The 27,959-nt window shown below is 42.2% G+C and overlaps 1 protein-coding gene across 1 annotated transcript; it reads left to right on the forward strand.

The window, feature by feature from the left end:
• Positions 1–875: 875 nt before the first annotated feature.
• ITM2B (integral membrane protein 2B) lies at positions 876–27,923 on the forward strand. The gene is made up of 6 exons (XM_040542165.1): positions 876–1,393; positions 17,729–17,860; positions 19,932–20,138; positions 22,190–22,300; positions 25,806–25,956; positions 27,197–27,923. Exons 1-6 carry the CDS (start codon positions 1,292–1,294, stop codon positions 27,283–27,285), a joined length of 792 nt encoding a protein of 263 aa, XP_040398099.1. The 5' UTR covers positions 876–1,291; the 3' UTR covers positions 27,286–27,923.
• Positions 27,924–27,959: the final 36 nt, after the last annotated feature.

Raw genomic sequence — 27,959 nt, forward strand, 5'->3', positions numbered from 1 at the left:
TATGATAGCCTCATTACAATACTTTGTGATTTCCATGTAGAATGCTCAAACACTTTTTAAGGAAGTTACTGCTAAAGCTGAGTAAAACCCCGGGATCACATCAAATATTTTTGGAAAGAGCCTGGGGAAAGCTTTGTATTGTGTCCGTTTTGTGCAACCATGACTTTTTACACTTCTGTGAAATATCTGCAAAGGATTCGGTCAATCTCTGTTGAATTTTAACGTAGTTAGATTGAATTCTTGGAAAACCTGAGGCAATTTGCAGTCCTGAGTGCAAACATGTTCCTTAAATTATCCATAGACCTTTGGGTGAAAATACTTTAGGGTGATAGAATGAGCCAGGTTAAGCTAGATTTTCCATCAGCCATTTTAAGTGAAAAATTTGAAAGGACGCAGATGACCAGGCATACAGCATAAGGACAATTCAGTCACGGTGCCACCTCATGTCCTAGAAAGGCCAGATTCTGCTGAAGTCAGCAGCGAAGTGCCCGCTGTGCACAAGGGTTGCATTTCGCTTGCCAGGTATCTTACTGAGAGTGACAGAAACATTACTCTGCCGAGCTCTTGCCAGGAATCAAGCTCTACCCAGGTGAGTCACTAAAATAAAATCCGTCTCGGATGACAGCAATATTCACAACATGACTGCGTGCCTTGCACAGTTCTCCTGAACACCACCCTGCGTGGGGCTGTGTGTGATTTTCACTTGACATCTTACACCCCCTGCATCCGAGTGGCACTGAGACGTTCACTCTTGTGCTTTTTCCCTGTGCTTTTCCAGGCAGGCATGGCGCGCTCGCCACTCCTGAGGGATGCAACAAGGGTGGTTTTGAGCTCCTCTGCCCTATCGCTACCCCTTTAAAAATAAAGATGCAATTCAAGAGACAACCCTAGAAACCCAGGCGCTGCCAGCAGAGCCCAACCAGTGGTGTCACCCCCGGGGAAGGGGCGAGGCAGGAGGGCCCGCCAGCTCGAGCAGCGGCCGGGGGCTTGGGTAGACCAGGACGCCGCGACTGAGGGCACCGATCCTGCCCCACACAGCGCCGGCCGGGCTGAGAGTGAGGCCCCGCCGCCCTCTCCCCACCCTTCCTAGCAGGCTCCGGCCCCTCCTCGTCCCGCCTCCCTCCTCCTCCTCCTCCTCCTGCTGCGGTGCCGCCTGACAAGGGGACTCGGGAAGGGGGCAGCAGTCTCGCCGAGGCGGCAGCGAGGGTCGGGGGGCGCCAAGGCAGGAGGCAGCCCTCCCTCGCTTCTCCGCCGGCCCCCGCGCTCGTCCTCCCTCATCTCCCCCGCCGCCATGGTGAAGGTGTCGTTCAACTCTGCGTTGGCGCAGAAGGAGGCGGCCAAGAAGGAGGAGGAGAACAGCCAGGTGCTGATCCTGCCGCCGGATCCTGCCAAGGTGAGCCCGGCGGGGCACGGGCAAAGTCGGGGGCTCGGCTCCGCGGGACCCCCACCGCAGCCTCCGGACAGCGCCGTGCCCCCCCGGAGCGCTGCGGGCAGCTCGGTCACTTCACGGGCGAGGTGCTGCCCTGAGGGGGACACCACCGCCACCACGACATTTGGGAACGATTTTAGTCTTTTTCAGCCTTCCCCCCTGCAGCCATAAAACGCGGACGGGCCGGGAGGGAGAGAGCTGCACGGCGGTGTGCTCCGCGCCCCCCCAAGCTCATGCTTCTAAAATGGCTGACAGGAGAGCGAGCTTTAAAGCCCCGCTTCTCCCTACTTTGGGGTGGTTGGTGGTGGTGGTTTTTTTTTTTTTTTCTTTTCTTCTTTATTTCTTTCTAAGCCCGTCAGCGCTTGGCTCGCGGCCAAGCTGACTTTTAAAACGCTTTTCGTCTCCTTTTTGTGGTGTCCCGTCCGGCCGTGTGTGAGCTCCCTTGTCCCCGAGCCCCCCCTATCCCGGCTGAGCCGTGTCCCCAAAACGGGCTGGGGAGCCCTTCTGTGGGCTTGGGGCCCCCCAAACTGCCTCTCTGGGGGGGAGGGACGGTGCTCCCCGTCTTCAGACAACGCTTATTCCCCCTTTGGTGGCAGGGCCAAATCCTGCTGGCGACCTGCTCGAGAGGGTCAGCCTGGGGTTGGTTTCAGCACAGGAACAAAGAGCTGCCTCCCCCTGCCCCAAAAACCAGCCCCCAAACTCTGGAAACGCCATCGCCTTTCCCCCGGCATCGGCAAGCGGCAACAAAGAGCGAGGCTGCGAGCGCTGCACAAGTTTTTGAAGTGCAAAAACTGCAGGGAATGCAAAGGTCTCTGCTTGCAGTTCTCGCTGCTCCCCTAATCAAAGGCAGTTTTTAATGAGCAGTAACGCGATGTGCTCTAAGCTCTTTGAAAAGAGAGTGAAAACTTGAAAAATGGCCAGCTGCACGTAAACAGCGTGCCCCGCTGTTTTCATTTGTTTTCATAATCTTTTCGTGCATCGGGCCTCCCAGATACTAGATTGGATCTGCAAAAAGAGGGAGTGTTTGTTAATTCCCTAAATCTTTGTGATGAAATTCTGCCTGGGAAGACTCTGTAGGTTTTTTGTGTGTCTGTTTATGTTTTAGCATGATGGTATGCCCCTGTGTAGGTTTTGCCATGATTTTATAGGGCCGGTTTCTTTGCCTGCAGAATCCGTGTCATTTCAAAGCCAAAGGGAGGTCGCAAGATGTCTTGTATGGTGACATCTTCCTGGGTACAAAAAGTGGTTAAATCCCACACTTCTACTAAACGTACTGCATTTATACAACTCGGACCGAAACATTTAAGTCCTTAGAAGAGTAAGCAGCCGTGTGCCACAACTAAAGAGACAATGTGATTATTCAAATTCCCTGCAATTATGGGAAATCTGTTAGGTGATCTGGGTGCCTACTGGCTGCTAGCAGGAGAGCCATCCTGTAGAAGGTAATTGGTTTCCCAAGTCCAGCTTGAGCTGTGGAGTCCCTTCCAGACTCTGGGTTTGGCAGCCAGTTTGATACTGAGCGGTATGTAAGCAAGGCAAAGATGACAAGTTTCTGAAAATGAAGGGTTTTTCGTATTACCTTGGAATTCAGCTCTGCCCTGGATGATTTTGTTTCCAGATCGCCTACCAATTTGGGTTTGTTGTTCCAACTGCTAAACAAACAAAATACAGCTGGCTAATTGTACGCTGGGGAGCAAATGCTCCTGACCCTGTCCAGATACTGACGGAAGCATGTTATTTGACTATGATTTCCTTAACGCAGAGCTGTAAATTGTTTCAGCTGAGGAAGAGATATGGGATCTCCCTTAACTTTGCGCAGGTATCATTACTGCTTTCCTTGCCTAGCAATGACAATTGCAAACATTTATTAACCAGGTCAAAAGGCGGTCCGGTTTCACAGTAGCTGCTTGTAAGTTCTTTGGAGTCTTGCACTGTTATCAGGGGATGAACATGCCTGTTCAAGGCTTAAAGCAGCCCTAAAATAGCATGCGAGGAACGGATGCTTTCTGCAGATGAAAATTCCAAAAGCAAATCAATGCTCTGGAGGGACATCGAGCCTTTGACATTCTCCTTGACATATTTCCATCTCTTTTTTTTTTTTTTTTTTTTTTAAGCAGAACTGCAGACTGTACCTACCAGTATGCAAAAATCCTCTTGAACAAGCTTTTTTGTGTTTGTGTGGTTTAGGACATGAATAAAAGCAGGTTTGAGTACAGTATCTGTAGTTTTAGTAGAAAAGGCTGTGCAATCCATGAGGGTTTAAAAGTATTGAAACAAATTGTTACACAGCTGTAGAGGTATTTGGGTCTTCGATTTTGGAAATTTATCCTCAGATCTTGGACAAAAAAAGAATTGAGGGCCACTGCAAAGCTTGAGAACTTCAGTGTAAGTGCAAGATAGGCTCTTTGAACTTTGCCTTCTCTAATATAAATAGACTAGAAACTATTTTTTCTTTTCTCCCCTCTACAAGGCACTTCTACTGTCTATGCAGTTCTTCAGAGGAAAGGGAAAAATAAAGCACATCTGATGAATGTGTTATTCGTATTGCTTACTTCATTGCTGGAAGATGCGTAGCTTCAAGTGAGGTTTGAAGGTGATACGAGAATGTATATGGAAGAGTGAATGCTGGTAGACTGAAAAAAGGTCACATCTCCAAAATGCCATGTGGGACATTTGGTTTCCCCTCTCCGGTATCTTTGTAGACACCCAGTTTCTGTAGGATGATGAATAGGTCTGGATCACAAGAGTGAACGTGAAAAATGCCCGAATTAACATTTTATGAAGATTCTGTTACGAAAAAAGGTTCTGGGAGGCTTTCTGGTCTGCAGTAAATGGAAAAAAAACTTAAGAATGGGAGAGGATCAGCAGAACTGCACATTCGGAATTTTGTTATTAAGAACTTCCAGATTTGAGCAAGAGGTCTTAGTAAACCAGCTGATACTCATGAATAAGGACAAATAGTTTGAAATGTCTGGAAAAGAAGGATTCATGGAATAAGCTTTTAGGCTAATTTTTTGAGTCTTGTCCTGATGCTTTTCCCAGTGCAGTACCATGAAGACTGAAACTCTGCCATTGCAGGATTACTCTGAAGCGGATAATCTTCCTAGGGCTTGTTAACAGGGGTTTGCAGCCAAACTGTATTGATGATGTGGCACAGAAATGCTCTGACCTTTCCAAAATCTGCCCGATAACTTCTGATACACACACTGATAGGAAATGTAATTGGGGAAGTCAGGAGAGGAAGATGCAAGCAGAGTAGGGGATGTAACTGGGGAACAGCTTAAAAAAACCTTTTGCAGAAGGCAATGGTCTCACGTGTTGGAATGTTCTTAAAAGGAGTTTAAAAATCAGGAGTGCTAATCCTTTCTCTGCATGATCATCCATCGGTATTGTGCGTTGTGAAAGGGGCTCCACGCTTACTGTAGGCACCAGTTACAACTCCGCTGCTAATTTTGGAATGATACTTCCATGCCATAACTCTTGGCCAACATTCAGAATGCTCTTAGCCAAGGTTCCCAGGCCATGTTTAATTTTCCACTTCGCTCCTTGTCAATATGATAGGTTATTTTATGACCCGGTTTCCCAACAAACAGACAATGCATGTCATTTTAATGTTTTCCTTAAGATAAAGAGCCAGAGATGGTTTGTTTTGAGCACAGTTGAAGTCTTCAGACATCTTTTCAGAGCATGTTCAATAGCTCGGGTCCTCCCCAAAGCTCTCTGGGCCCTCAGCAGCCCACGGGCAGTTGCTCCCTTGCACTGGAGGTAGGTGACAACCTGATTTTTTTCCTGGGTGCTCAGCTCAGAGCATCTTTACTAAATACAGCTTCATGCTCAGAAGCTGTGGATTCCCACGTACACATCACAGCTGACCTTTGGGTAGCTGTATCTGCAGAGGGATTTTAGTGTGAAGGTGTAAATGTTAAGAACTTCAAAAGCAGCAGCTTTTCTGCATTTATTCCTTATGAGAACATTATTTCTCCTCACTCAATCTTTTTTTTTTTTCTTTTCCAGTTTAGCTTAATCTTTTCTAAAGTGCACTAAAATGGGAACTTTTAACGCAGAATAAGAGGGCCCACCTGGGAAATAATGTTGAGCAACTAATGAGCACTATTTTTCCACGTAGAAAAGCCCTTAGATTTTGCATAAGTGGTTTTATATGATTCTGAAATGCAATATTGCAACTACAAAGCTAACGCCTTTGTGCTTATATATAGAAGTACACATCCTATATAAGATATATGGTACGTATTAGTATATACACTCACAGTTGTTTGCTTATTGTTTTGCTGTTAGGAAAATGTTTTTTCCCAATTTGTGACATTTTTGTAGATGGACGTTTGGTGGTGTTTGTTTCTGTTTTGTTGGAGGGGCTTTCTTACTCCTCTCATAGCCTTCCTCCAGCCAAATTCCCGGTAAGGCTTTTTATTTTCCTGTATTTTCCCTGATGCAACTAGGTCATTAAACCAAGAGCTTCTGCTGTCTCTCAGAGCAGTATGAATTAAGAGATGATTATTTTAAAGAGGCCAAGAAGAAAAAATATCTGGCAAACTGAATTCTTTCCCCCCTTCTCCCTGACTTTGATAGGGTTTCAATGAGAAAGCGTCAGACCTCAGAAGCAAACCCTCCAGCGTCAGGCACGAGGGTACCCAGGATTCTGATCCAGATTTGGTTTCACGGGTAACTGCAGGCATAAATTCAAGGAAATTGAGTTTGCGTAAACAAAACTTGTGGCAGGGATTGTTCATAAGGAACTCTTCCTAAGAAAAGAAGCCTTGTGGCTGTTGGTGTCTCATGCATCCTCTTACGTGGGGGGTCTGTGAAGCGGTGCAGCTTCCTGGGATAACATCCCTGTGGTCTTGAGATGGTCAACTCCTAATGCTGTTTTGTAGACCTTGCCAGCAACTGAGAGAACAATACTCAAACAAACAAACCAACCGCAAGATGTTTAAAATTTGTTCTTTTCCTCAAGTGCCTCTGAAAATCTTGCCCAGTTTCAAAGCTCAGTTAGGGATTTGGGGTTAGAGGTTAGGAAGTCAAAAAGTGTTGTTGGAGAGCCTGTTTTCGTCCCATCCTCGAGTTGTGGAGATGAACCTCTGGGATGGAGGAGTTCTGCCAGTGGTTTGTATCTCACTTCCTTTTCTCTCGTCACTTCCGGACATGAAACACAAATACAAAACCTTAGTTTGGAAACGCAGCCGATTCCCAGAAGAACAGTATTTAATATTTGAAACGGGATGCTTTCTGCCAGATCTTTGTGATAACTGTATGGTGAGTTTGTGTCATTTATGGTTTTGATTGTGTGAACGAGAACTGGCATCCATACATATGAAGCCAACAAGAACATTTTACACAGTTCTGTGTAGTTTCTGCCTTCAGATTAACAAACTCATACATACATACTCGGTTGAAGTGCCTTGCCTTAAAAATTTATTTGGAGAACTTCTTTTGTGTATAACATTGTCGTGTGACCAAGTCTGTAATGAGGTGAAGCTTTGTATAGCAGAACGTCTAGAAAAACTACCCTGCAACTGTAATTGTTGTAGCTGATGCCATAAGTTCTTTTCTTATGTTTACTCATGTCTTGCTGTGACGTAGTCATCTTCTCTCTGATAAGATTCGTGAAAGCAGCTTGAACATTAACATGGCAGAGCTGTATAAAATGCCACATAAACAGGTAATTGAAACCAAAAGTTCTGATTTAGTGGGAAATGCTCAGGTTTAGAAACTCTGTTTGTTCCTGAAGATTTGGATCAAGATGGCAAACTGCACTTTACTGTAAAAGCAAACATTCCAATGAAAACTTTCTTGGGATCATCAAATATTTTCAAGGGAAATGTCCAAATGCTTTAGACTCCTTCTATTCAAACGAATGTTTACTCCAGCATATGAACGTCTATCTCAATAAAAGTTTAATTTCAAAACGTGTGTATATATTTTTCCTGTTAAGTATTTTAATTAAAAGTTTACGGCTGCAAATTTAGGCTAACACTTTTTTTTTTTTTATAGACTCAAATAAATCATGTTTCTTTTTGCCTGGTGTTTTCCTCTTTTTTTTTTAATTCTACCAGAAATTTTTTAAATCTTGATGTTTGCCAGTGGTCATTTGTATATTTGGGGTGTTGTAAGAATGATAAACATACTTAACTCCAGTAATGTTTTCATTTAATTCTTCTGCAGTGGGTGTTTGTCAGCATTTTACACATTTTATACTCGGTAGCCACTAGCTACAGACTCCTAATAACTTATATGCAAGAAAATAGTCCTGTCTGACTCTCAGGGAATCTCTTTGAAAGCAAATCTCGCATTTTTTTTTTAAGTCTTAGTCGTTTAAAATGTCCTTTATTCTGTGCTTCTAAAGACATGACTTATTTCAAACCTATGAACTACTGCTGGGATAAGTAGTGGTGTGTTCTGTTTGCTGTTGCATAGGTTCTTTTTTTTTTTTTCCCCTCCCATTTATGCAGTGACTGACAAAGGTTAGCATTATCCGCTTTTAGTGTCCTGGTCTATATGAATAATACAACATTCATTTTCGTACTATTTATGTCCTGCTTTTCATCCTCGGTGGAAATTACTTTGAATCTACAGATGAAAAGCATGCTAATTTATAAAACTCAGATATCTGTCCTAATTTTCTAGATGTGGTAAACTAAAGGAAGGAGAGAATTAATAACATTGAGCTCTCAATAAAATCAGAAACGGTTTTGCAGCAGACATCGTGTGGCCCAGGGTTCGGACCACAGTGACGCAGAGCCTCCAGCTCTTATCTGAGCCATCCGTGCTGCATCCCCAAGCAAGGCTCCTTTGTGCGACAGCATCCTTATGGATCTTACCGTGAGCAAACAGGCGAAGTAGTATTTGCTCAACAGTTTTTGTAGGGGTCTTGGAAAAACTAAGCTGATGGTTGCCCTTTCAAATAGTGTCTGTGAATACGAATTACATATTTTTTTTAATAAATTATATATTATAATGTATATAAAGCATGTAATATTTATATATACATAAAAATAAAACCGAAGTGTTTGAGGACTAGAGCTCCTTGAATATAAATTCGTAGGTAATTTGTGGTTCAGCAAACTCACACTTTCCTCTGTTCTGAGGGTAGAGGGAGACAGCGGAATAACTGGAAAAAACATGCATCGAGGAGCTCATAAGTGGAGGGAGCAGTGATTTCTGGGGTGGGTTGCTCCCTCTGTGCCCTGTGCACAGATTTAGTCACCCGGCTGCTTAATCATCAAGGTCTCCTAATGAATTTACGGTAAAAGGTATGGTCTACCTGGAAAACCGTGCAGCTGCACGTGTTAAAGCACAGTCCCCTTTACAGAGCAGGATGTGGAGTGTGGCTTTGAGGCTGCCACGTCTGGCAGCGGGTTGCCTTCTCCAAGGTTAGTGACTGCAAGAAGTTCTCCCTCTATGTCTGGTGAGGTGTGGTGGCTTTACCTTGCTAGGCAGCAGAGCTCCACCACATCTACTCTTGCACTCTGCTGCCTGCCAGTCAGGACACGGCCAGGTACCTAGTGCTGGGGTGTAAGGCCTCCACTTCAAGCCTCGGATAGTTTAATTGCAGCAAAACCCATTAGACTGTTACAATAGTTTCTTCCAGAAAGCGTGTGATTAACCGTGAGCCTTCGAGGTCAGCTCTTCTCTGTTGCTACTCTTGAAGTGCCGTAACTAAATGCTAGTCTGTGTTCGCTGGTAGTGCACTATCCACTCGAAGAGCTCAGCTTGCTGTACAGATATTAAACGTCGTACTTCAGGAATGTATATAGTAGCAAAGTATGTTTGTTGGAGGTCGGGCTGCCATTCAGAGTGACCCCAGCAGGCTTGGACCAAAACGGGGTGCCTTTCAGAGCAGGGGAACGAAGCAGTGGTCAAACATTGAAAGAGGAGAGCTTCAGCAGGGTGAGAGCAAAATATTTTTCACTCAGAACTCAACACTGAAGAGGATCCCCGTGGAAGGGGGCGTCAGGGCTGGGTCAACCCCTGCAGGTTTTCACAACCTGATCGGACAAGGGTCCTAAGCAACCTGGTCAACTTGAGCATCTCTTGAGCAAGGGGTTGGACTGGAGACCTCCTGTGGCCTCTTCCAACCCGAGCCGTTCTGTAACTCTACAGTCTGCTTCTGAGAGAAACCGAGGCGCGATGCTGTAACTTGCTTGAGCTGACATACCATCTGTGGCTGAACTGGGAATAGAGTTATTAAATTGCGAGGCTCAGTGGTGCATATGTGCATGCTAATGAGATCTCTTGGGTGAAAGAGCCATCACCGTTTGGGAAAATAGTCTTGAGAGAAATCTAGGTTAAATCCACATCGCGTTCTGCCATACTAACGTCTGAGATTCAGTCAGAGGAGAAAAAGCAGAGAAATGTTCAGAGATAAGAATTGAGCAGGATAAGGAAGAGACAGGAACTGGAACAGCCAAGGTCAAAAAGATAATTTAGTATTGATCTATTTTAAATGGAATAGGAGCCTTCTGGGTTCCTGTTTTTGAACAGTGATGCTAATTCAGGATAAAGTTGAGACAAATATTTCACTTAAAATTATAGATTTGTTTAGTGTAGTTTTTATAAGTTTGGTAAAACGCAAGTCAATTAAGTCAAGGAATGTGGGTGGGGAAAGAAGTTCCTTCTGGCAACGTGCAGAAACAACATTTTTCAGAATTGGACGGTTTATAGAAATGCCATGTTTGGCATGCTGTATCCTTACAGGATGTTGCGATTTTCTTTTCTGAAAGCAAAAGGTATTCCGAAGAATGCGCAGGATAACCTCTTAGGTTTGGGGTTTCAACAACATAAACAGCCCTCAGGCACCTCTTGCCAGATAGCTCTGCAAGTTTACTTGTGTGTGTTTCGGTCTGCCTTGCGAGCTTATACCAGAACACTTCTCTGCTCTTAAAATACTCAAGGAAAAATAGATATGGAATGCAGAGCAAATGTTCTTCCTTCTCGTTTATGAGAATGTACAGGTAAACTCATTACCGTGTATATCACCAAAAATACCTGGCTTCTAGCACCTCTTTACTAGCCAAGCTTGGAAAAAGTTCTCTATTCTGGCGATTGCAGCTCCCTGGCTGTCAGTGGCACAGTAATTCAGAACTGTGAATCCAGCATGCAGGCATTGAAAGGCAATGAACATGCTGAGTGATGCAGATATCGGGAACTGGAATGCTTTTGTGAGGTTTCAGTTGGGGAGCAAGGGGTTGGGGGAAGAGGACAGAAGAATCATAAAGCCCCAAAGTGAAGGAAGCAGCTTAGCCTGTCTTCCCAAGCAGGCAGCGTGCTGACACTGTGAATGGTTTGTCTTGTAGAGCAGTAGTGAAAGGAGTGAGTGGAAATAAGGTGTGCCCAGTGTGGCACACTAGCAAACACTACTTTGGGAGGGGGAAAAATACAGGGGCACGGACCTGGGATAAGAAGTTACAGGAAGTCTTGAAAGTACCAGTTCTGGTGGTGAGAGAAGGGAATCGGGGGACCTTGGAAGTGAAGGGAAACAAAAGGAACAATTCGGGAAACATAGTTTGAAGAGAACAGAGTGAAATACAATGCATGTGCAATTGCTGTAGACAGCCTGGGTTGAGGTTATAGCCAAATGTTGTACACAAGAATCACCTGGAGAAAGTCTTTGCCTCGTCACACAAGCAATTAAAAAAAAAAAAAAAGTGGTTTGGGCATTGCTTTTTTTTTTTTCCCTCACTTTCTAGTCAACGTAAGACCAAAGCTAACAATAACCACACTTAACAGCGCTGCTCATGAATTTAATCAAAGCAGAAGACTAGTTACAGGTTTCTTTCTCTGCATCTTCTTACCCGTTTTCTTTAATTGTTGGCTGCTATCAAGTTCTGTAATCTCTTAATCGCAGAAGTTGAAGGCAGCACTTAGGTAAATGAGGATTACTCACATCAGTTAAGAGTTGCAGGATCACTCTTCCAACACACGCTTTTTTAATTGTCCCTCTATCACGTAGCTGCGGGTGAACTGCTGATTCACGTCCTTTGCATTCACTTTGTAGTTGTAATTTTTCTTGACTTCCTGCAGAGACATCGACCTACGTGTTCTACCATCTTTCTAGTTTTATTTCCCTTCACTTGCCTATTTACCGTGTTGTTTCTGTTCCACCTTCACCTCTGTCTTACCAGGTACATGCAACATGTTTCCTATCCATTAGTAATGAAATCCTAATTCTTCCTTAGCTTTTTAAGGTGATCTTGAGCTGGCTGCTTATATTAGTGTTTATTCCACGATGGTTGTGATGTTTGAACCAGGAAATGATGATTCACTTGACAGAAATCTCATTTTATAAGGAAACACTCCCATCATTTGGTGAAAGGTAGCGTCTGACTAACAGAAAAAGTAACTTTGACTTTGAACTTTTGAAAGCTCTTGGAATGTATTTTCTTGACTCTGATGGATTTCCTAATGCACAAAATTTGTACAGTATTTTTTTATAGAAAATGCACAGATATTGGGACTACAGGAAAAGGTTAATAGCACTAGCTGCCTGATAGATAATTCTTCTTGATTAATCTACTTGGTTATCCAAGCTACGTGGCGGCAGCGAGCAACAGCGGAATTGCGGTCTGGTTTTCCTGCAGCTCTTTAGGCAGAGAACCTTTGGCCAGATGGACAAGTCCTCGTCCATCTTGCCAGAGGAGGAACCGGCAGCACTGCCACAGAAGGGTTGCAGTGCTCAGATGCTAACTACACGTAAACAACTATAGCTTGTTTTCGGGCTTCGTCATCCGAGTCGAAAGAATACGTCACTCCTTGTGGTCAGCGAGAGATCTCTGAAGCGTCTATTGTATATGGAGCCTGTTGTTCCAATAGCAAGTTAAAAGATCATTGTACTAAAAATTTCGATCTAATTTTATTAGGAAGCATAAAGTTGCCGCTTGAGAGGCAGATGAGTATTGATGGCCTTCCAGTTCGGCAGCGTCTGCCAGCTAAGTGAGGAGTCTTGCAAAAGCCTGCCTTAATTTCCCATCTGCAACAAGTAATAAATAGAATACCAGGCTTGGAGCAGTCTTCAGGCAGGAATACCATGGGAGGAATGCAGAGTTCTTTCTAAATTAAGTTCACTTTGTATTGACTGTCTTTTGGGAGGGTTTTCTACAGGCATCAGAGCTGCAAGTAAGAGCAGGCAAGCTCGATCAACAGAATCAATTCTCTGTAGCCGTTGGGTCAGTATTTTATTCCAAGATTTTTTAGCTTCCTTCATTAACAGACACTTTTAGGGAGTTATCATTAGTTTCTCTTCTCCCCATTCCACTATTAAAAGCTGCACTTGGTCAATATTTGCTCTGTCTGCCCCACTGCCTTCTGCCCATCTGGCTAACTGGCACACAGAGGACCTCTGAAGAAAACATCTCTGAAGAGTTTCCAGCCAGTTCTACCCACACAAATTTAAAGTTTATATATATATATGTGTGTGTGTTTGTGTTTGTATGGATTAGATGTTATTCTCAGATGCATAATTACGGACTGTGTATCATGCTACAGCCATTTTTAGTAATATTTTGTAATACTCAGCAATAATCTGCATCTGGTTTCTCTGTGGATCAGAGCCCAGGGTGGACCTGAAAGGTTTTTCCCCCAAAATTGGTGTTTTCTTTTTTTTCTTTCTCCCTACCATACCTATTTTTAATCTATGACCATTATCTTTTTGCATAGGTGCACAATGGTCATGCAATATTCTGGACTCCCCACAGTGTATGCAAGCACATCCTTCTTTTCTGGTTTACGTAGATACATATTGAGTTGATTAATATGAAGTTTTTAAATCATAAAATTGACGTACCCTTAATTTACGCAAAGGAACAATGTCTGATAATCTTCTTACCCGTTTTAATACGAACTAGACATAAGCCTTGTAAATTTTTAGACCACTCAACTTTTATCATTTTAAAGCAATTATATTTGACTATGTACAAAAAGCCACAAGGGAAAAATCCAAGTAATTACCAAGTTTAACTATACACATTTTCTGTCTCAGTATTGGAGTTTCTTTGCAGAAATTTGCGATGCTACCCCAAACACGAATTTGGTCCTTCTGAAAAGCATTATTTTTTTTAAAGAAAAAAAGTAGCATTAAAGTTGAACTGAAAAGAGGAAGAGAATGTATGTCCAGTAGCCCCTTAATAATTACTAATGTTTGCAAGTTTAAGGGTTATTAACTCTTTTTTTTTCTTTTAATCCACGCTAGAACGGTTGATGCTAATGGTTGTAACTATGTGTTTTTGTGAAGATTTCTCTTTAATCGAGAGGTGCTTTGACAAGGAGTTTGTGATACCATTTATCCACTAGCTAGTGTTTTATAGTTCCAGTAACTGGACACGACGCAGCTGCACGTTATTAGCTGCTGTGGTCACTTGATGAAGGCACCCTTACTGAAAGCTGCAGTCTTTGGTGTGAGAAGAGTTAGAGTGAAGAGAATCCTGCCAATGCCTTTAAATCTCAAAGAAAATGAGAAGTATTAAATGATCTCTTATATCTACAAGAAAATGTTCCTGCAGGGCTCGGAGCTATTCCAATTGGGAAGTTCTGAGCTGATTAATTTAATTTTAACTTTGTAGGATTTAGTGTACAAGTGGCAGAAGATGCTTCTGTTTCATGTCTTGTCCATGGGAAATAGGCTAATCAAATGTTTTCCAATTAGAACAATCAGCTCGTCAAGGGAAAAAGCCAGCTTTGGGCTTGCATCCAGTTCCTCCAGAGGCATTTTGCATCAGAGAAGATTACTTCTGTGGCATCCTCTTCAGGTTGAGGATTCACCATGGAACTGGAAGTGCACGAGGCAGCGACGAGGCAGGAGAGAAGAGGACCAGAACAGCAATGAGTAATTGTTGCTGCAAAAGTGCAGAGGCATATTTTGTAGAGGTCAATCTTCACCTCAAGTACACGATGCTCACTTTCGTCAGATACCTCTGGCAGCGGAAAGCTGACCTAGAGAAAAATCAGCCAGCGAGGCTGCAGTCTCCTGTTGTGCTACGGCTTCGGCGCTATCAGGGAACAAGGTGCAGTCCCAGCTACGTGGGGAGAGGTGCTAATTCTGCACTGTCCCTGCTGCTGGGGATCTGCCTCCAGTTCATGTGTTTTCTTTCCTTTTTTTGAGTCGCCTGGAAGGTGGGTGAGCATCCGTCGCGCTTTGATCTCTCGCGGTGCAGAGGGTCAGATTTATGTAGTGTCGGATGGGTTACTCTTTTGGGTCAGTTCAGCCCAAACTAAGCTGTCATGGCAACAGTACAAAAGCTTAGCCAGCTTAGCCAGGACAGCTACTAATATGAGTATAATTTAGCTTCAGTTGGTTATTTATACTATTTTAACATAAGATGGTTTGAAACTGCTTGGTGGTATACCAAGTTGTCAAATTCAGAAGAGGAAATCCATTCTGTGTGCTTCTTCAACAACAGCAGGTACTTTCACTCTTACCTAATGCTTGTGGTTCCGCTGTACTGAGATGCAATACTTTCGTACTCTGTCTAAACAAGAGGTTAAACCGGGCTTGAAATCTTGCTCTAATTTTGGCTTGCTGCTTTTGGCAGGCTGTGGGCAAATCAATGCAATAGGCAACTGCAAACACAAAGTGTGTTAATGCCCTACCATTAGGGATGCCTGAAAAAATAATAATGATAAAATTTAGCTTCTGGTAGAGGATTAAAGAGTTCTGTTACACCTATTGTACACATCTGTCATCTTGTATATCAAAGCAAAATTATTTAGGGTGGAATTCTCATAAACTTGTCCTTCAGGTTCCTTCTGGCTTGGTAGAAGTGTAAAAGTTGCTTTCCTTTTTCTGATTATTTTTGTGGCCTATGCAAACTTAATTTGACATTAATCCGCATTTCTAAGTAGGTGTTCATGCACTGTATCCCTTCTGCACCATTTCCCAGATGTGTATTTTGTAAATCTTTCTGAGCTTACAACATGATGGAAGAAGGGAAGAGGCTGTTGTTCCACAAATGGATAATTCTCCTTGGAGGTAGAAAAATAATAATAATAAGTGAGGAAATAATATCAGAAAGAAAGAATAAAGGTGCTCTTTATATTCTTCACTAGGGAATATTTTGGCATTGTGTCCCAGAGACAGTTTGCTATTCGTTTTTCTCGTATTCACTTAAAACCGTTTAAATGACAGGTATTGAAAAAAGTTTCAGTCGGGTGTCCTCTATGCGTTGAAATACCCAGGGAAATGGTTACCTAATGATACGGGGCAACGTAAAAATAAAAATCCTTGTTTTACCTGGTTTAGATTTATAATTGAGATGATGTATAGAAGAATCCGCAGTGAATCCCAACCTGACCTGAAAGTTAATTAGCTTACCGTGGGTATTACGGTCTATTCTCAGTCTCCGCAAGCAGCCAGGTTAAAAACCACGCAGCTACTAATCCTGTAATGCTTTCTACCGAATTCCTTAACTAATTAGTAAAGTAAAAACTTCTTAAAGTTGTTACTTGGCTTTTCATGCTGTTTTTTTTCGGGCCGTGGCAACTGTTTTCTAGCCACTCTGGCTTCGCCTCGTAATGAATCACAGGCACGTGGTTTTTGGAAGGGGCCTCTGGAGGTCCTCTGGGCCAGCAGCCCTTTAGAAACAGGGTGGTTGCCAAAGCAAGATCAGCCAGCTTGGGTCTTGAAAACCTCCAAAGATGGAGATTTCTCCATCTGATTTACTGCAGCGCTTTGCAAGGTAACAGAAAGCGTAATCTGGGGAATATCTTCGGAGTTGGACTCTAAATATTTCTGAATCGGGTTTTGGCAACTGTTGCCTGGCAAAGGAGCTGCGTCGCCACTTCTGTAGGAAAGGTAATTGCAACGCGCTGCAAAGGTGGGTTTCACATCACCTAATTTTAGCTGCATATGAATTAGGTGCCTAGTTCGTTAACCGGGAATCTCTCCCTATAATCAGTGAAAAGAAAGAAGTGCCTCCAAAAGGCTTTTTTATCCCACTGGGAGATGGTTGGGATGAGTCATGCTGGGGAAGTGCCTGTTTCTCCCCACCTTGTTTGTGCAGGGAGGGCCTCCTTTCTTTGGTGTCAGACTTGCTTTGATGGCTGTGGCCAGATGAGAGGAATTCCTTCCTAACCGGACCATGGCAGCCTGGGGGGGAGTTATACCTACAACTTCTTTTTTGAGTGGGAAATCGTCTTAATTAGCAAATACTGAAGAAAACCAATACCACATGAGCCAGAACATTCACTGACTATCACAGCTATTAGTCCCTTTTCAAGCACTCCCCTCCTGCTCTTCCTCTGTCCTGGTTGGGGTTTTTGTGGTTGGTTACTTGTAGTGGTTTCACCCAGGTCATCGTGCTATCCTATTGTTCCTTTGGCTGCGAAGGGATGATGAATTGCTTTGTATTTAGTTGAATTCTCATATTTTCCCAGGATTATCATGGCTTGGAAGAAGGTGACTCAAATCATATAAGGGCAGTATCGTGCTGTTTTTCTTGGTTGTTGTTTTGGGGGGCTTTTTGGTTTTGTTTTGTTTTGTTTTTGATGAGAGTTATGCAAGCTCTCGAGGGAGGAAAGAGCATTGTGATGTCGCTGATAGAGGAAAGATTTTGCAAGCAGCAGCTTATTGCTTCGGATGCCTGTGGGGGCTGCATGGTTATGCAAACGAGTCGCCCAAAGGGGAAACATCCTGCCGTTCCTTCAGTGCAACACGCACAGCACAAAGTAATGGGTGGCCAACGCTGTCTTAGGCACAAAGCTTCCTTAAGCAGGACTTCTTAAACCATCATTTTGTCATTCCCATTCTTCCTGTTTTGCCAGCAGAGAGGTGGTAAGGTCTATTTCTTGATGTACCAGTGTAAGAAAGGATATATTTTGCTCTTCTTACTGCCTGTGATCTTTTGTTGGTTCTGCAGGTTCACTTAAATTGCATATACCATGCTAAAAAAATCTGACCTTTTTGAACTGGCTTCCTCGCCACGCTGTTGGTGCATGGAGGTTGCCTGAGAACAGATACTTCTGTCTGCAATCCCTAAAATGGCTCACAGAGTGTTACTGAGTGTCTTGAGAGATTTTATTTTTATTTTTCCTTGTCTCTGCTGATTTAGTCCATGACGATGGCGTTAAAAAGTGATTGTCGGTACAAGTTTCCCTAGACCTCAGCTGAAATAGCTCTGCTTTAAATGTTTCAAAACCACAAAACCAAACGAAAACCATTCCCAAACGACTGTGATAACGTGCTCATGGCCTTTTCTGATGGGTGCAATGTTTGTGCTCGCTGGGCCCAAGCTATCTGCTGTGGTAGGCATCTTGGGAACACTGTGTTGAAGGCCTCTCTCTGATCTATTGCAGGAGCCGGAGGATGTCGTCGTGCCTGTTGGGCAGAGGAGGGCCTGGTGCTGGTGCATGTGCTTTGGACTGGCCTTCATGCTGGCTGGTGTGATCCTGGGTGGTGCCTATCTGTACAAATACTTCGCATTCCAGGTAAGCCAAGTACATTTTGTTACGAGAGCATTGTGTGTTTTCCACCGCTTTCCTTGTGTTTACAAGAGGAGCGTCTGACTAAACCAAATAGCCCTTTTGCTCTCTTTTTTATCTTTGGAAACTTCAGCCTTTCTACAAGCAAAGTGTACGGCCTGTTCTATCAGCAGAGGAGGGCAGGACCAAAGTTGGCAAATAAAAAGGAATAACAGTTTTGAACACCTCACGGAGAACGGATTATATCTAAATATAGGACTTGAATATAAGAACCCCAGCAGTGTCCCAGATTCTCACCCAGTATTTCTCATGTTCAGCACTTGCCAAACACTCTGAAGGTGGCTTAACTCCTTGAAAGCCTCCTTGTTTGACCCACGGTTCTAGACACATGCGGAACTGCTCATGCAAAGGAAAGGGACCGCTCGCCTGAGTGGTGCAGTGACTCTCCTCCTTCCTAGCCTCCACGGGGATACGAAAAACAGGCCCCGCAGGGGACTTTGGAGAAGCACAGTCAGTGTGGTTAAGCATGCTCTGTCAAGTCTAATCCACACTGACAAGACGAGACCTCTAACAAAACATATTTTAACTACTGGCACCGCTGCACAAGGAGCCCAGGGAAGGCAGTGGTGCCAGGGAAGCGGAGCGTTTACCTGGAACACGGGGGATGAGAGTTAAATATTGTTTTCTTCTGGGGGAATTGTCACTGGGTCACGCTGGGCTTGCTGGGCTGTTGCCCAAGTGGCGTGAGCGCACCCTCCCTCCTGCAGAAGCTGTGCTGAGTTGCAAAATTCGCAAGGGCAGGAAAGGTGAGAGCATCAGCAGAATTTGAATCCCTCTAGCCCACTGGTGAGTGAGCACAATTGTAAGGTAGGAATTCATTGTTCTTGTCCACATTGTTAGGATTTTGCCCCCCATTTTGCTAGGTGCTAATGTAGAAAGCAAAATGATTGAACGTGAGAAATTCCAGTTGAAATTGCACTTTATAGTTGCTTTGACTATCAAGTTAACCTGATGTACAAGGGAGCAGGAGTGCTACAAACAGCACAGTACATCGGTGGATTGGCAGGCTCAGAGCAGCTGAAGGCTGGCTGTGTTACTCACTCCTGTTTCATTGGTGCTTAGCATGCTCTTTACCTTTCATGTGCCAGCAAGCTGAAATTGCAAATATCATTCAACTCAAACCTGTGGTACTTGGTCATGAGCGAGATCTGGGTTGAAGGACACATTCAGGAATTGAACTAATGTTGCACTGAAGATGTGTTTTTTATGTAAAATTCTAAATTGCTGGCATGTGCATATGCTGAGCAATAAGGTATACGTTTCAAAAACTATCTGGCCTGTAAATCTGTTACATGACTTCCTCTGACTTAGGAGTTTATTTTACACTCTGCTTAGGTGAGACCTACTGCGTGTACTGTGACAGAAGGACGTGAACTGGTTCTCTTCATTTCTTTTGGTTACCTTTTTTCCATTAAAAACTGTTCACAACGAAAATAATTTATTTTAGCAACTGACTTCAAGAACTTCTCAAGCCCTGTAAAACTAAACAGCTTCATAGAATCACAGAGTAATTTAGGTTTGAAGGAATCTCTGGAAGTCGCCTGGTCCAACCCCCTTCTCAAAGCGGGACCAAATTCAGAGTTAGATTTGCTTTCTAAAGCTCATTTGGATGACCAGTTTCAGTGTTTTAAATTGGAGCTACAGACTGCAGTTAAATCATAAATTAATAACATGCATGCATATGGGCTTAAGAATTTCATACTCTTTCTAAAAATAATGCCACAGATCCTGGGTACAAAGCGGAAGACTAGATGTTAAGAACCTGCTTTTGGGATCCTGTTTGCCTTGAAGTCAAGAAGGGAAGGACTCCCACTGGGTTCAGTAGAATGAAGGCTTTGCCCACAGTCCTGTTGTAGATAGCTACTGTCTCCTACTTTGGTCTACGTGTGTGAATCAAATTAAAGGAAAAATATTTCATCTAGTCTGACAAGTTTTTCTTCTCTGTAGTGCTTTGAGAATATTAAACTTCTAACAAGGCTGCTGATGTTGTTGTTGCTGGGTTGTTTACTATTTTTAGCAGGGCGGTGTGTATTTCTGTGGAATAAAGTACATTGAAGACGGCTTAAGTTTACCTGAGCCTGGGGCAGAGGCTCAGAGCGCTCGCTACCACACAATTGAGCAAAATATCCAGATCCTGGAGGAGGAAGATGTGGAGTTTATCAGTGTGCCAGTCCCTGAGTTTGCTGATAGCGATCCTGCTGATATTGTCCATGACTTCCATCGGGTAAGAAATGTTTCTGAACAAGCAGAAAGCATTTTAAACATGAAAAACGCTCCCCCTCAGTCATCCTGATAAATGTACTCCCTAATTATTTTGGTGGGGGAAAGCAGAGGGTGGAGGAGGCAGCAGAAACGTTTTGATCATCAGCAGGCTGGAAGCAATTATTAACCGAGCATACAAAGTACAGCATTATACAACTGTCATGAGGTAGTATGTAAAGCACCACTTGCAAATACAGTTCTGTTTTTAGAACGGGAAAAATCTTCAAGCCATTTCCTTTCCCCAGTATGAGAAAGTAAAGAAAATACACTTCTCACTGTGCTAACTCCAGCAAACCAGAGTTCGACTAACTGCTGTGGTGACGAGGGAAGTTTGGAGAGGGCTTTCATACCTTTGACCTCAACTTGCAGGGGCTGATTGTGGCTGAAGTCACTAGGTATGGTCAAGCACCCATAGAGGTGCTGTCCTAGCACAGCTCAAAAACCCCAAAGCAGCAGGAGAGAGGGAAGGAAACGACCAGCTGCCTGCCAGAGGAAGAGAGCTCATTTTCCAGATATCATAAGAAGCCTAGCAGAATCTAAATTTTCCTTGTGCACCACTGGCTACTGTGTTTCTTAAAGGCACCAAATCAGGCTGTTGAAGCACTTGGAGCTGTTTCTTCCTTTTTTGTAGAAACAGCTTTAGTGGAAATCTCGGTAATAAATTTTTGGTAAGACAGCTGATGGGCTTACAGCTCTTGGTAGTAATGACAGAGCTGTAAAACAATTAGAAGTCCTTTTCTGTGTCAGCTTGATGGAAAGTGATAGCTATGAAATGTTCTATAGCTGGTTTTCAGGAAGCGAAATTTCTGTGAACATTTGAAGGTTTCACTGAACTGCTTTTTTTAAGCAGGGCTGGAAAAGAAGAATAGGAAAGTGTCCTATTTTTTATGCACTTAAGAGTTTTAAGTTTTCCAAGCAAAAAGAGTGCTATCTATCAAATATTCATAACCAGACTTGGAGAAAAGCAGAGCTTGCTTAAGCTATGTCATTTAAAAATATTCCTGAATATATTTAGTGAGCTTCTGTTAACAGTTAGAGCAAAACCTCTAAACGGGGAAAACTAGAAAAAAGCAGTATGTAAGAAGTGAATGGGAACAATATAATATTAGAAACTTACTTTTTTATTTAATGGATTAAAATTAACTATGCATCTTTAATGCTTTGCTCTAAAGGTCAGTGCAAGGAGCATTTGCCATGGGCAGAGCACATACTCCTGTGTAATGAGATTAGTTGCACTGACAATTGCTGTCCTGGTTCTAGTTTGACTACTGGTCTCGTGGTGCTCAGTATTTTACATATGTCCGCAGCCTTAGAGCTTTCAGCAGCTTGAGATAATGTTTTCTTAAGCAAGAACAGATGCAGTAAAACACAGCTCAGTGAACAGAACCATAGGATTCATCAGGTTTATTCCTGGGGCTTTTCTCTCTCTCTCTCTCTTTTAATTATCAAATAATGACAGATATTCAGGTGCTATAAAGGTGCTATAAAGATAATAATTCAGCTATGAATGAAAATTAACACTTCACCTCAGTAGTATTTTAGTAAATAAAGGGATAAATAAAGGGATTTTTATTTGTTACATTCTTTATAACATGGTCTTTTTTTTCCTATAGCTCGTTCTTACCAGCACCTTTTCACACTATAGCAAAATAAAAGATTTTGTGGAGGTTTGAGCAAGGCTCTATTATTACAAAAAACAGGCAGTAGGAATAAATGAATACTGCACGTGATCCCCTCACAGTTCAGATGCACCTTTGTAATTCCGTTACTGTAGTGCATTTGAGCTACTTATTGCCTGCTGCCTTGCACAAATCCCAGTAATGGATTTAAACTGTTATCAAAAATGCCTTTTATTTCTGTATTGACCTCAAATTGGACTTTATTGGACAGATTTGATAGAGAACAAAACATTAACTTGAAGAAAAACATGAGGCAATAGCAGTTTAGCAACATCTTTATGTGATTTTTCTAATGTTCTGCTTATTTTGATTAAAATAAATATTTCCTCACCAGAGACTCACTGCCTATCTTGACCTTAGCCTGGATAAGTGCTATGTGATTCCTCTGAACACTTCAGTTGTGATGCCGCCAAAGAATTTCTTGGAGTTGCTCATCAACATCAAGGTATGTTTAAATAATAAGTGATTTGTTCTTAAGATGGGAAAAGGAAATGTTTTGCCTTTTTTTTTTTTTTTTTTTTTTGGCTAGGACTGACATTCACTTGGGATGAATGAGTTAGGAAGTTAACTGATCGCTGGAGATCTCTGCAAAGAGAGAGAAAAGGCTGTAACCTAGGTTATAACCTTCAGAGGAAGACAAACAAATCTGATTTTGTTCTTTGATGCTACAGATTTGGTTGACAGCATTGGGCAAATGGGGAGTATGCGTACCCCTTGAGAGGAATCTACAAATTAATTTAAAACCCATTATGACTAGGTTTTCCATAAAGCTTGTCCTGAATTAAGCCTATTCAGCTGAGACAGTTACATTAGATGCACTGGGAAATCCTTCAGTGTGGGCACTGTCAAAGCATGTTCAGTGGATCTTTGTACTTCCAGGGAGATATTTGTAGGACTGATCAGGATTTGGGGTATATATGATTAGTAAGGCCCAATGAAATAAAAAGATGTTTCATATAGCCAAATTCCTGGGTCTGCGTCTCAGGAAGCGGAAGTGAGCACCAGACCTTCAGAACAAGATTTCTGCATCCTTAAAAACGAGGACCCTGGAATGGGCCGAGACACCACAATCGCTGAGGGACTGAACATGAGGTTTCAGTGCGATGTTGTGGGAGCTCCTAATCGCTTCCCAGTGGGGTCTGATAATTGAACAGCACTGCCTGGCCTGTGGTGCTGGCTGGCTTGTTGCCACCACAGGGACTCGCTGTTCTCTCAGTAGTAGTAACTGGGTGAAACGTAATGGCCTGTGAAATTGAAGAGGCCAAAGTAGATAATCTAATGGGGTCTCTTACTAAGCTGTTATGAATGATCTTAACTTTTTTTCCACATACGTACGTGTGCTTTCAATGAATATTTAAATAGTGTTTACAGTGGTTTTCAGCCTTTTGTTTTCTTTATACGATAGCCAGAATACTCAGGGAGGGGAAGAGAGCTGATAAGCTAACTTTTTTCTAAGATACCTGTAGGGTGTTTTAATTTTTTTTTAACTGAGCTTTTATAAATTTGGAATTGTCGGTATCATCTTTGGGCTTGCATCTTTCAAACATGGCTTTGGAATTCGGACTCCACGAACCATTTTAGCTGTTTCTGAGTGGTTTGGGTATATAAATGAATTTCATTTGAAAAACGAATTCACAAGCAAGTCCTGTGCTGCTTTTTGATGCCTGTTTCAAGACTGGCTATTCAACCACACATTCATTATCCTGTGCATAAGGATGAAGTTGTGTCTGTAAAACTCAGTCACCTTCTTTTTTTTTTTTTCCTGTTTTTCCCCCCCCCCCTTTTTTTTTTGGCCTTTTTAGTCCACACAAATTCCACTGTTAAAATCTGTTACTTTCCTAGTTTGTCATTGGTACTAAATCAAATACGCTTGGTTTACTAGTAACAGGATAACCAGGCATCATGCATTTAATTGAAAATCTGTGCAAAAGCAAACTGTTTTGATCATTGTCCCCAGCAGTAAGTGCCCTAATTTTATCAGACATCTGTTTAATTCTCATTGTATTAACAAAAAGCTGTGGGCACTTGATGTCTCAGAAAATCAGGCTAAACATTTTGTAACTGAAATCTGGGAAACTACTCTGCAGATGTACAAAGTAAGTAAAATTCTTTTCACTGTCCTGCACTCACATTGATTGCACAAAGAAAAAAAAAGCTATGAAATTAAAGTAGTTGTGTCATTAAAATGAGTTCTGAATACATGCCAAGGGCATTTTTGGAAGATGGACGTGCTCTGGGCTGTTTTGCTTTTTTAAAAGTTGTAATTTTAGCTTAAAGAATGACATTTCTATTTATTGATACAGTCTGCTTGAGTGAAAGGCCTCCTTTCCTTGGGGAGCAAGGCTGAAACCCAGGTATTCTTGTTCATTGACCATAGTAAAGCCAACTGGCCAATTCTCACCACCTGTGATGCAGAAGACATCTTAAAGATGATGACATTTGTGGCTATGCTGGATTCCACCCTTAGGTAGTTGCTTCTGTAGTAGCTGGGCAAGAATGATGCCTGCAGCCCAGCGACTGAGCTCCTCCTCCTACAGCCCCAAGGGAGGGCTGAGTGGGTCCAGGGATGTCCTGTGGTTTGGATGGCACAGACCCAAGAGCATCTCCAGCACTGCTGCCCACCCTGCAGGTGGTCTGAGCTGCTGCAATGCTCTGGAACTCCCCTGGGGCTCTCTCCCGAAATTCTAGAGAGCAGGGATTAAGATGATTTGCAGTGATTTGCTTACCAAGCTTTTCATCAAATAATAACAAGTCAGACAATTTGGGAAAATTGTGAAATCTTCCCAGCTCTTATTTGAAGAAGAAAATTTCCTGTGGCTTTCTTCGTAGCACATGCTGAAGAAAATTCTTGTAATTTCAAGTGAATTTTGTATGGACTTTTCTTTCTTTACTGAAAAGAATAGCATTTAATCAGCTTCTTCTCAATGTGTTGCTTGGGCTGGAAGGATGGCCGTGTTTAGTAATGGAAATTCCAAGTTGTTTATTGACAATAAAAAGGATAGTGCTCTTTTGCCACAGAACCTGGGTTTCTCTCCATAATAACCAACCATTTTATATTTAGAAAGCAAGCAACACCTTTTCTACTGACATAATAAGAATCACACTACAAGGATTTCTTAAATGAAGTAACATTTCAGAAAAGTTGATTATTATTTACCAGTAGCAATATTAGGAATTCAGTTGATGCACAGGTCTGTGCATCTTCAGCTGTGGATAATGAAGCCTGATTCTTCTGTCCTTTCAGCTGTGGCAAAATAACACTGAAGAGAGTAGAAAAGGCTTGGGAAGCCTTTGCGTGTTGTCTTGGCTTTTCCCTTTTTCAATTTATTGCCTTAAAAGCACCTCATCTATCACAGAGACTTTCTAATACTTTTCTGTGTAAACAGTTGTGGGTCCCCCCAATAATAGCTTGCAGGCCCAGACAATCTCTTCTTGCATTTAGTTTCTAAGCTGTGATCCGCGCTGTGAAAACGTTCAAGGCTTCCCAAATCCCGTGGACTGCAGCCGGAGTATGCTGCACCTGGTGGGTTTCATCAGCAAGAACATGCTGATGCAGAACAGGCTTCTACAGCTCTTACTTGGGAAAAGTTCCCGCTGAAGTCTGTCAGCCTGTGGTTGATTAAGTGAAAACTTCGTAGGAGAACTGTGGAGTTTGATCCATGATAATGGGTGCTCCTGGAAGAAAACACTGCTGAAGAGCGATGTTACTGTAACAGGAGAAAGGAGGATGTATATATTGGTGGAAGGTTTGAATGTAATCATTATGTATAGTGCAGTGCCGTCATGTTTGCATGTTTATAATAAAATTCCATAGGTAATACATATTCTGAAAGTTTTCAAAGAAAATACATTACAACCACGCTGAAGAATCACAATGCAAAGTGTTTCTTTGTGTACTTAGACTATGAAGGGATGCCTTTTGACAGAGCTGCTATACTTGTATTCAACAGGCTGGAACGTATTTGCCTCAGTCCTATCTGATTCACGAACAGATGATTGTTACTGATCGCATTGAGAATGTGGATCAGCTGGGATTCTTTATCTACCGCCTCTGCCGCGGCAAGGAAACCTATAAACTACAGCGCAAAGAAGCCATGAAAGGTAAGTGTTCCTCCGCGCGGTCCTTTGTGGTGGGGGAAAGTTCATTGCCACTCAAGTTCAATAAATGGGCTTGACTGTAGTGAAAGGAATGACTCTTATTAAAGCGAGAACTGCTTATTGCAGTAACTGTCTCTGTGGGCTTAAGTATGTCTGATATTTTCCATGTAGGTATGGAAATAAGGCATTTATTGTGCAGAAGTGCTCAAGGCCCCAGTGGGCTAGGAACTCCTAAAAATTATGTGTATGCATGGGTATGTTTTCTGTGGTTCAAGCTTTTGTTGATGCTTTTCTTCAATCTTGTTTTTTAGTCCACCCCTAAAAGCAAAAAACGCTTTGATACGAGAGCCAACAGCCTTATAGTCCAAGCACAGAATGGCAGGTTCTTCTTGTCACTAGCATCCCTTATTAACCAGTCCACATCTTCTATTTGCATCAGTGAAATATGAAAGAATTGTCTTCATAGGATACTTTTAGTTCTTGGTATTTGTTCATGGAAAACTTACGAAAAAAAAAGTTATTTGGGAGAGTTTTGACAAGCTATCAAATATTGCCTTAAAATTTTCACTCAGTTTTCACTCAGACTTTTTAAAAAATGATGTGTGGTGTCAAGTGGCCACCGAAGAAATTCAGTTGTTCTAGCCATATTGTTGGACCTGATTGCTTCGAAAAACAAGGAAAATAAATATATAGAAAACAATACAGAACAATGTTTAGAAATGCAAAGGTCTTAACAGCATGAATTCAGTATCTTCTTGTGGTAATAAATGATGGGCATAGCATGGCAGTGAGCATTGGTTGGACTAATATTTGGTTAAACTCAGTTTTTCTCTGATTCTTAGATGTTGTTTAAATAGCTACTGTTGTGGAAAGAGGTTATTCATCTCTTTTCTGCCTATGGTAGCTTGTTGCTTTGCTGTTCCCTTTTTCCTGTCCACACAGCACTTCTATAGACTCACTGAGGTAGAATGAGAACTGATCTGGGTTAAAACAAACCGCTAGAGGGGTTTTGGTAGGTTGCTTTTAACTTCAGTCAGTACTGCAGTTTGGTTCACCATGCCTCTGCAGGGATCATCGCCTGCATATCGATTCTTTTCTAAGGATGAATGTGTGTGTCTGTGTCTTCCCTCTGAGAGAAGGGGTTGAGGAGAGAGAGTTCTGATCTCTGGTGACATCTTATTATAGTGGATATAAAACTATTGCGCCTCTAATATCCATCACTCTCTTGTCTGTTTACAAACAGGAATTCAGAAGCGTGAAGCTGTTAATTGCCGAAAGATTCGACACTTTGAGAACAGGTTTGCTATGGAAACACTCATCTGTGAACAGTAAGGAGAAATATTACTGTTACAGGAGACTTAAACTACCGTATGACCCCACCCTTTGTATTGTGTGCAGTGATTATTTTTTTAAATCTTCTTTTATGTAAGTAGTGGACAGGGCTTTATTGCTGAACACCTTCCATACTTTTCATCTCATGATACATGTAAAATCAATACGTTTTAGTTTTTTTTTCCTTATTTTCAGGTGTGGTGGTGTTCTTATATTTGAATAGCAATTGTATAAAGTCTTAGTTGCTAGTGCATTTCATGTGATGAATCTTGAATACGAGGAAGAAGATAAAGTCTTTGAATTATCCACCAGTTTTTAATTAAGTAAAATTGAAAAGAATTATTAATGTACAAATGGACTGCAAGAGCTACTTCTAACTGTAATATTACCTGCTATATAGTTTGTTACAGCATATAGACAAATCTGTATTTGACTCCCTAACTAAGTGCAATTTGTTTTGTTTTTAAAATATTGTCATATTTACCTTTTTAGATTGATTTCTGACTTGATGTTTTAAAATGGCAAGTGTTTGCTGTAACAATCTTTTAGAAAATTAAGAAGTAACTTATGTTACTAACTTGTATATAATCCATGTATGTGCAATGGAAAATAAATCTTATAAACCTGTTTGTCTAAAAGTTTTGTATTTTCTTCCGCTAGTCTAGTATTTTCTT

Source organism: Cygnus olor, chromosome 1 (assembly GCF_009769625.2).
Source record: "Cygnus olor isolate bCygOlo1 chromosome 1, bCygOlo1.pri.v2, whole genome shotgun sequence".
Lineage (NCBI taxonomy): Eukaryota > Metazoa > Chordata > Aves > Anseriformes > Anatidae > Cygnus > Cygnus olor.

Coding starts and splice junctions, on each gene's coding strand:
- ITM2B (XM_040542165.1), top strand. CDS start 1,292: ATGGTGAAGGTGTCGTTCAACTCTGCGTTGGCGCAGAAGGAGGCGGCC. Junction 1,394..17,728: donor TGCCGCCGGATCCTGCCAAG/GTGAGCCCGGCG, acceptor GATCTATTGCAG/GAGCCGGAGGATGTCGTCGT. Junction 17,861..19,931: donor ACAAATACTTCGCATTCCAG/GTAAGCCAAGTA, acceptor TACTATTTTTAG/CAGGGCGGTGTGTATTTCTG.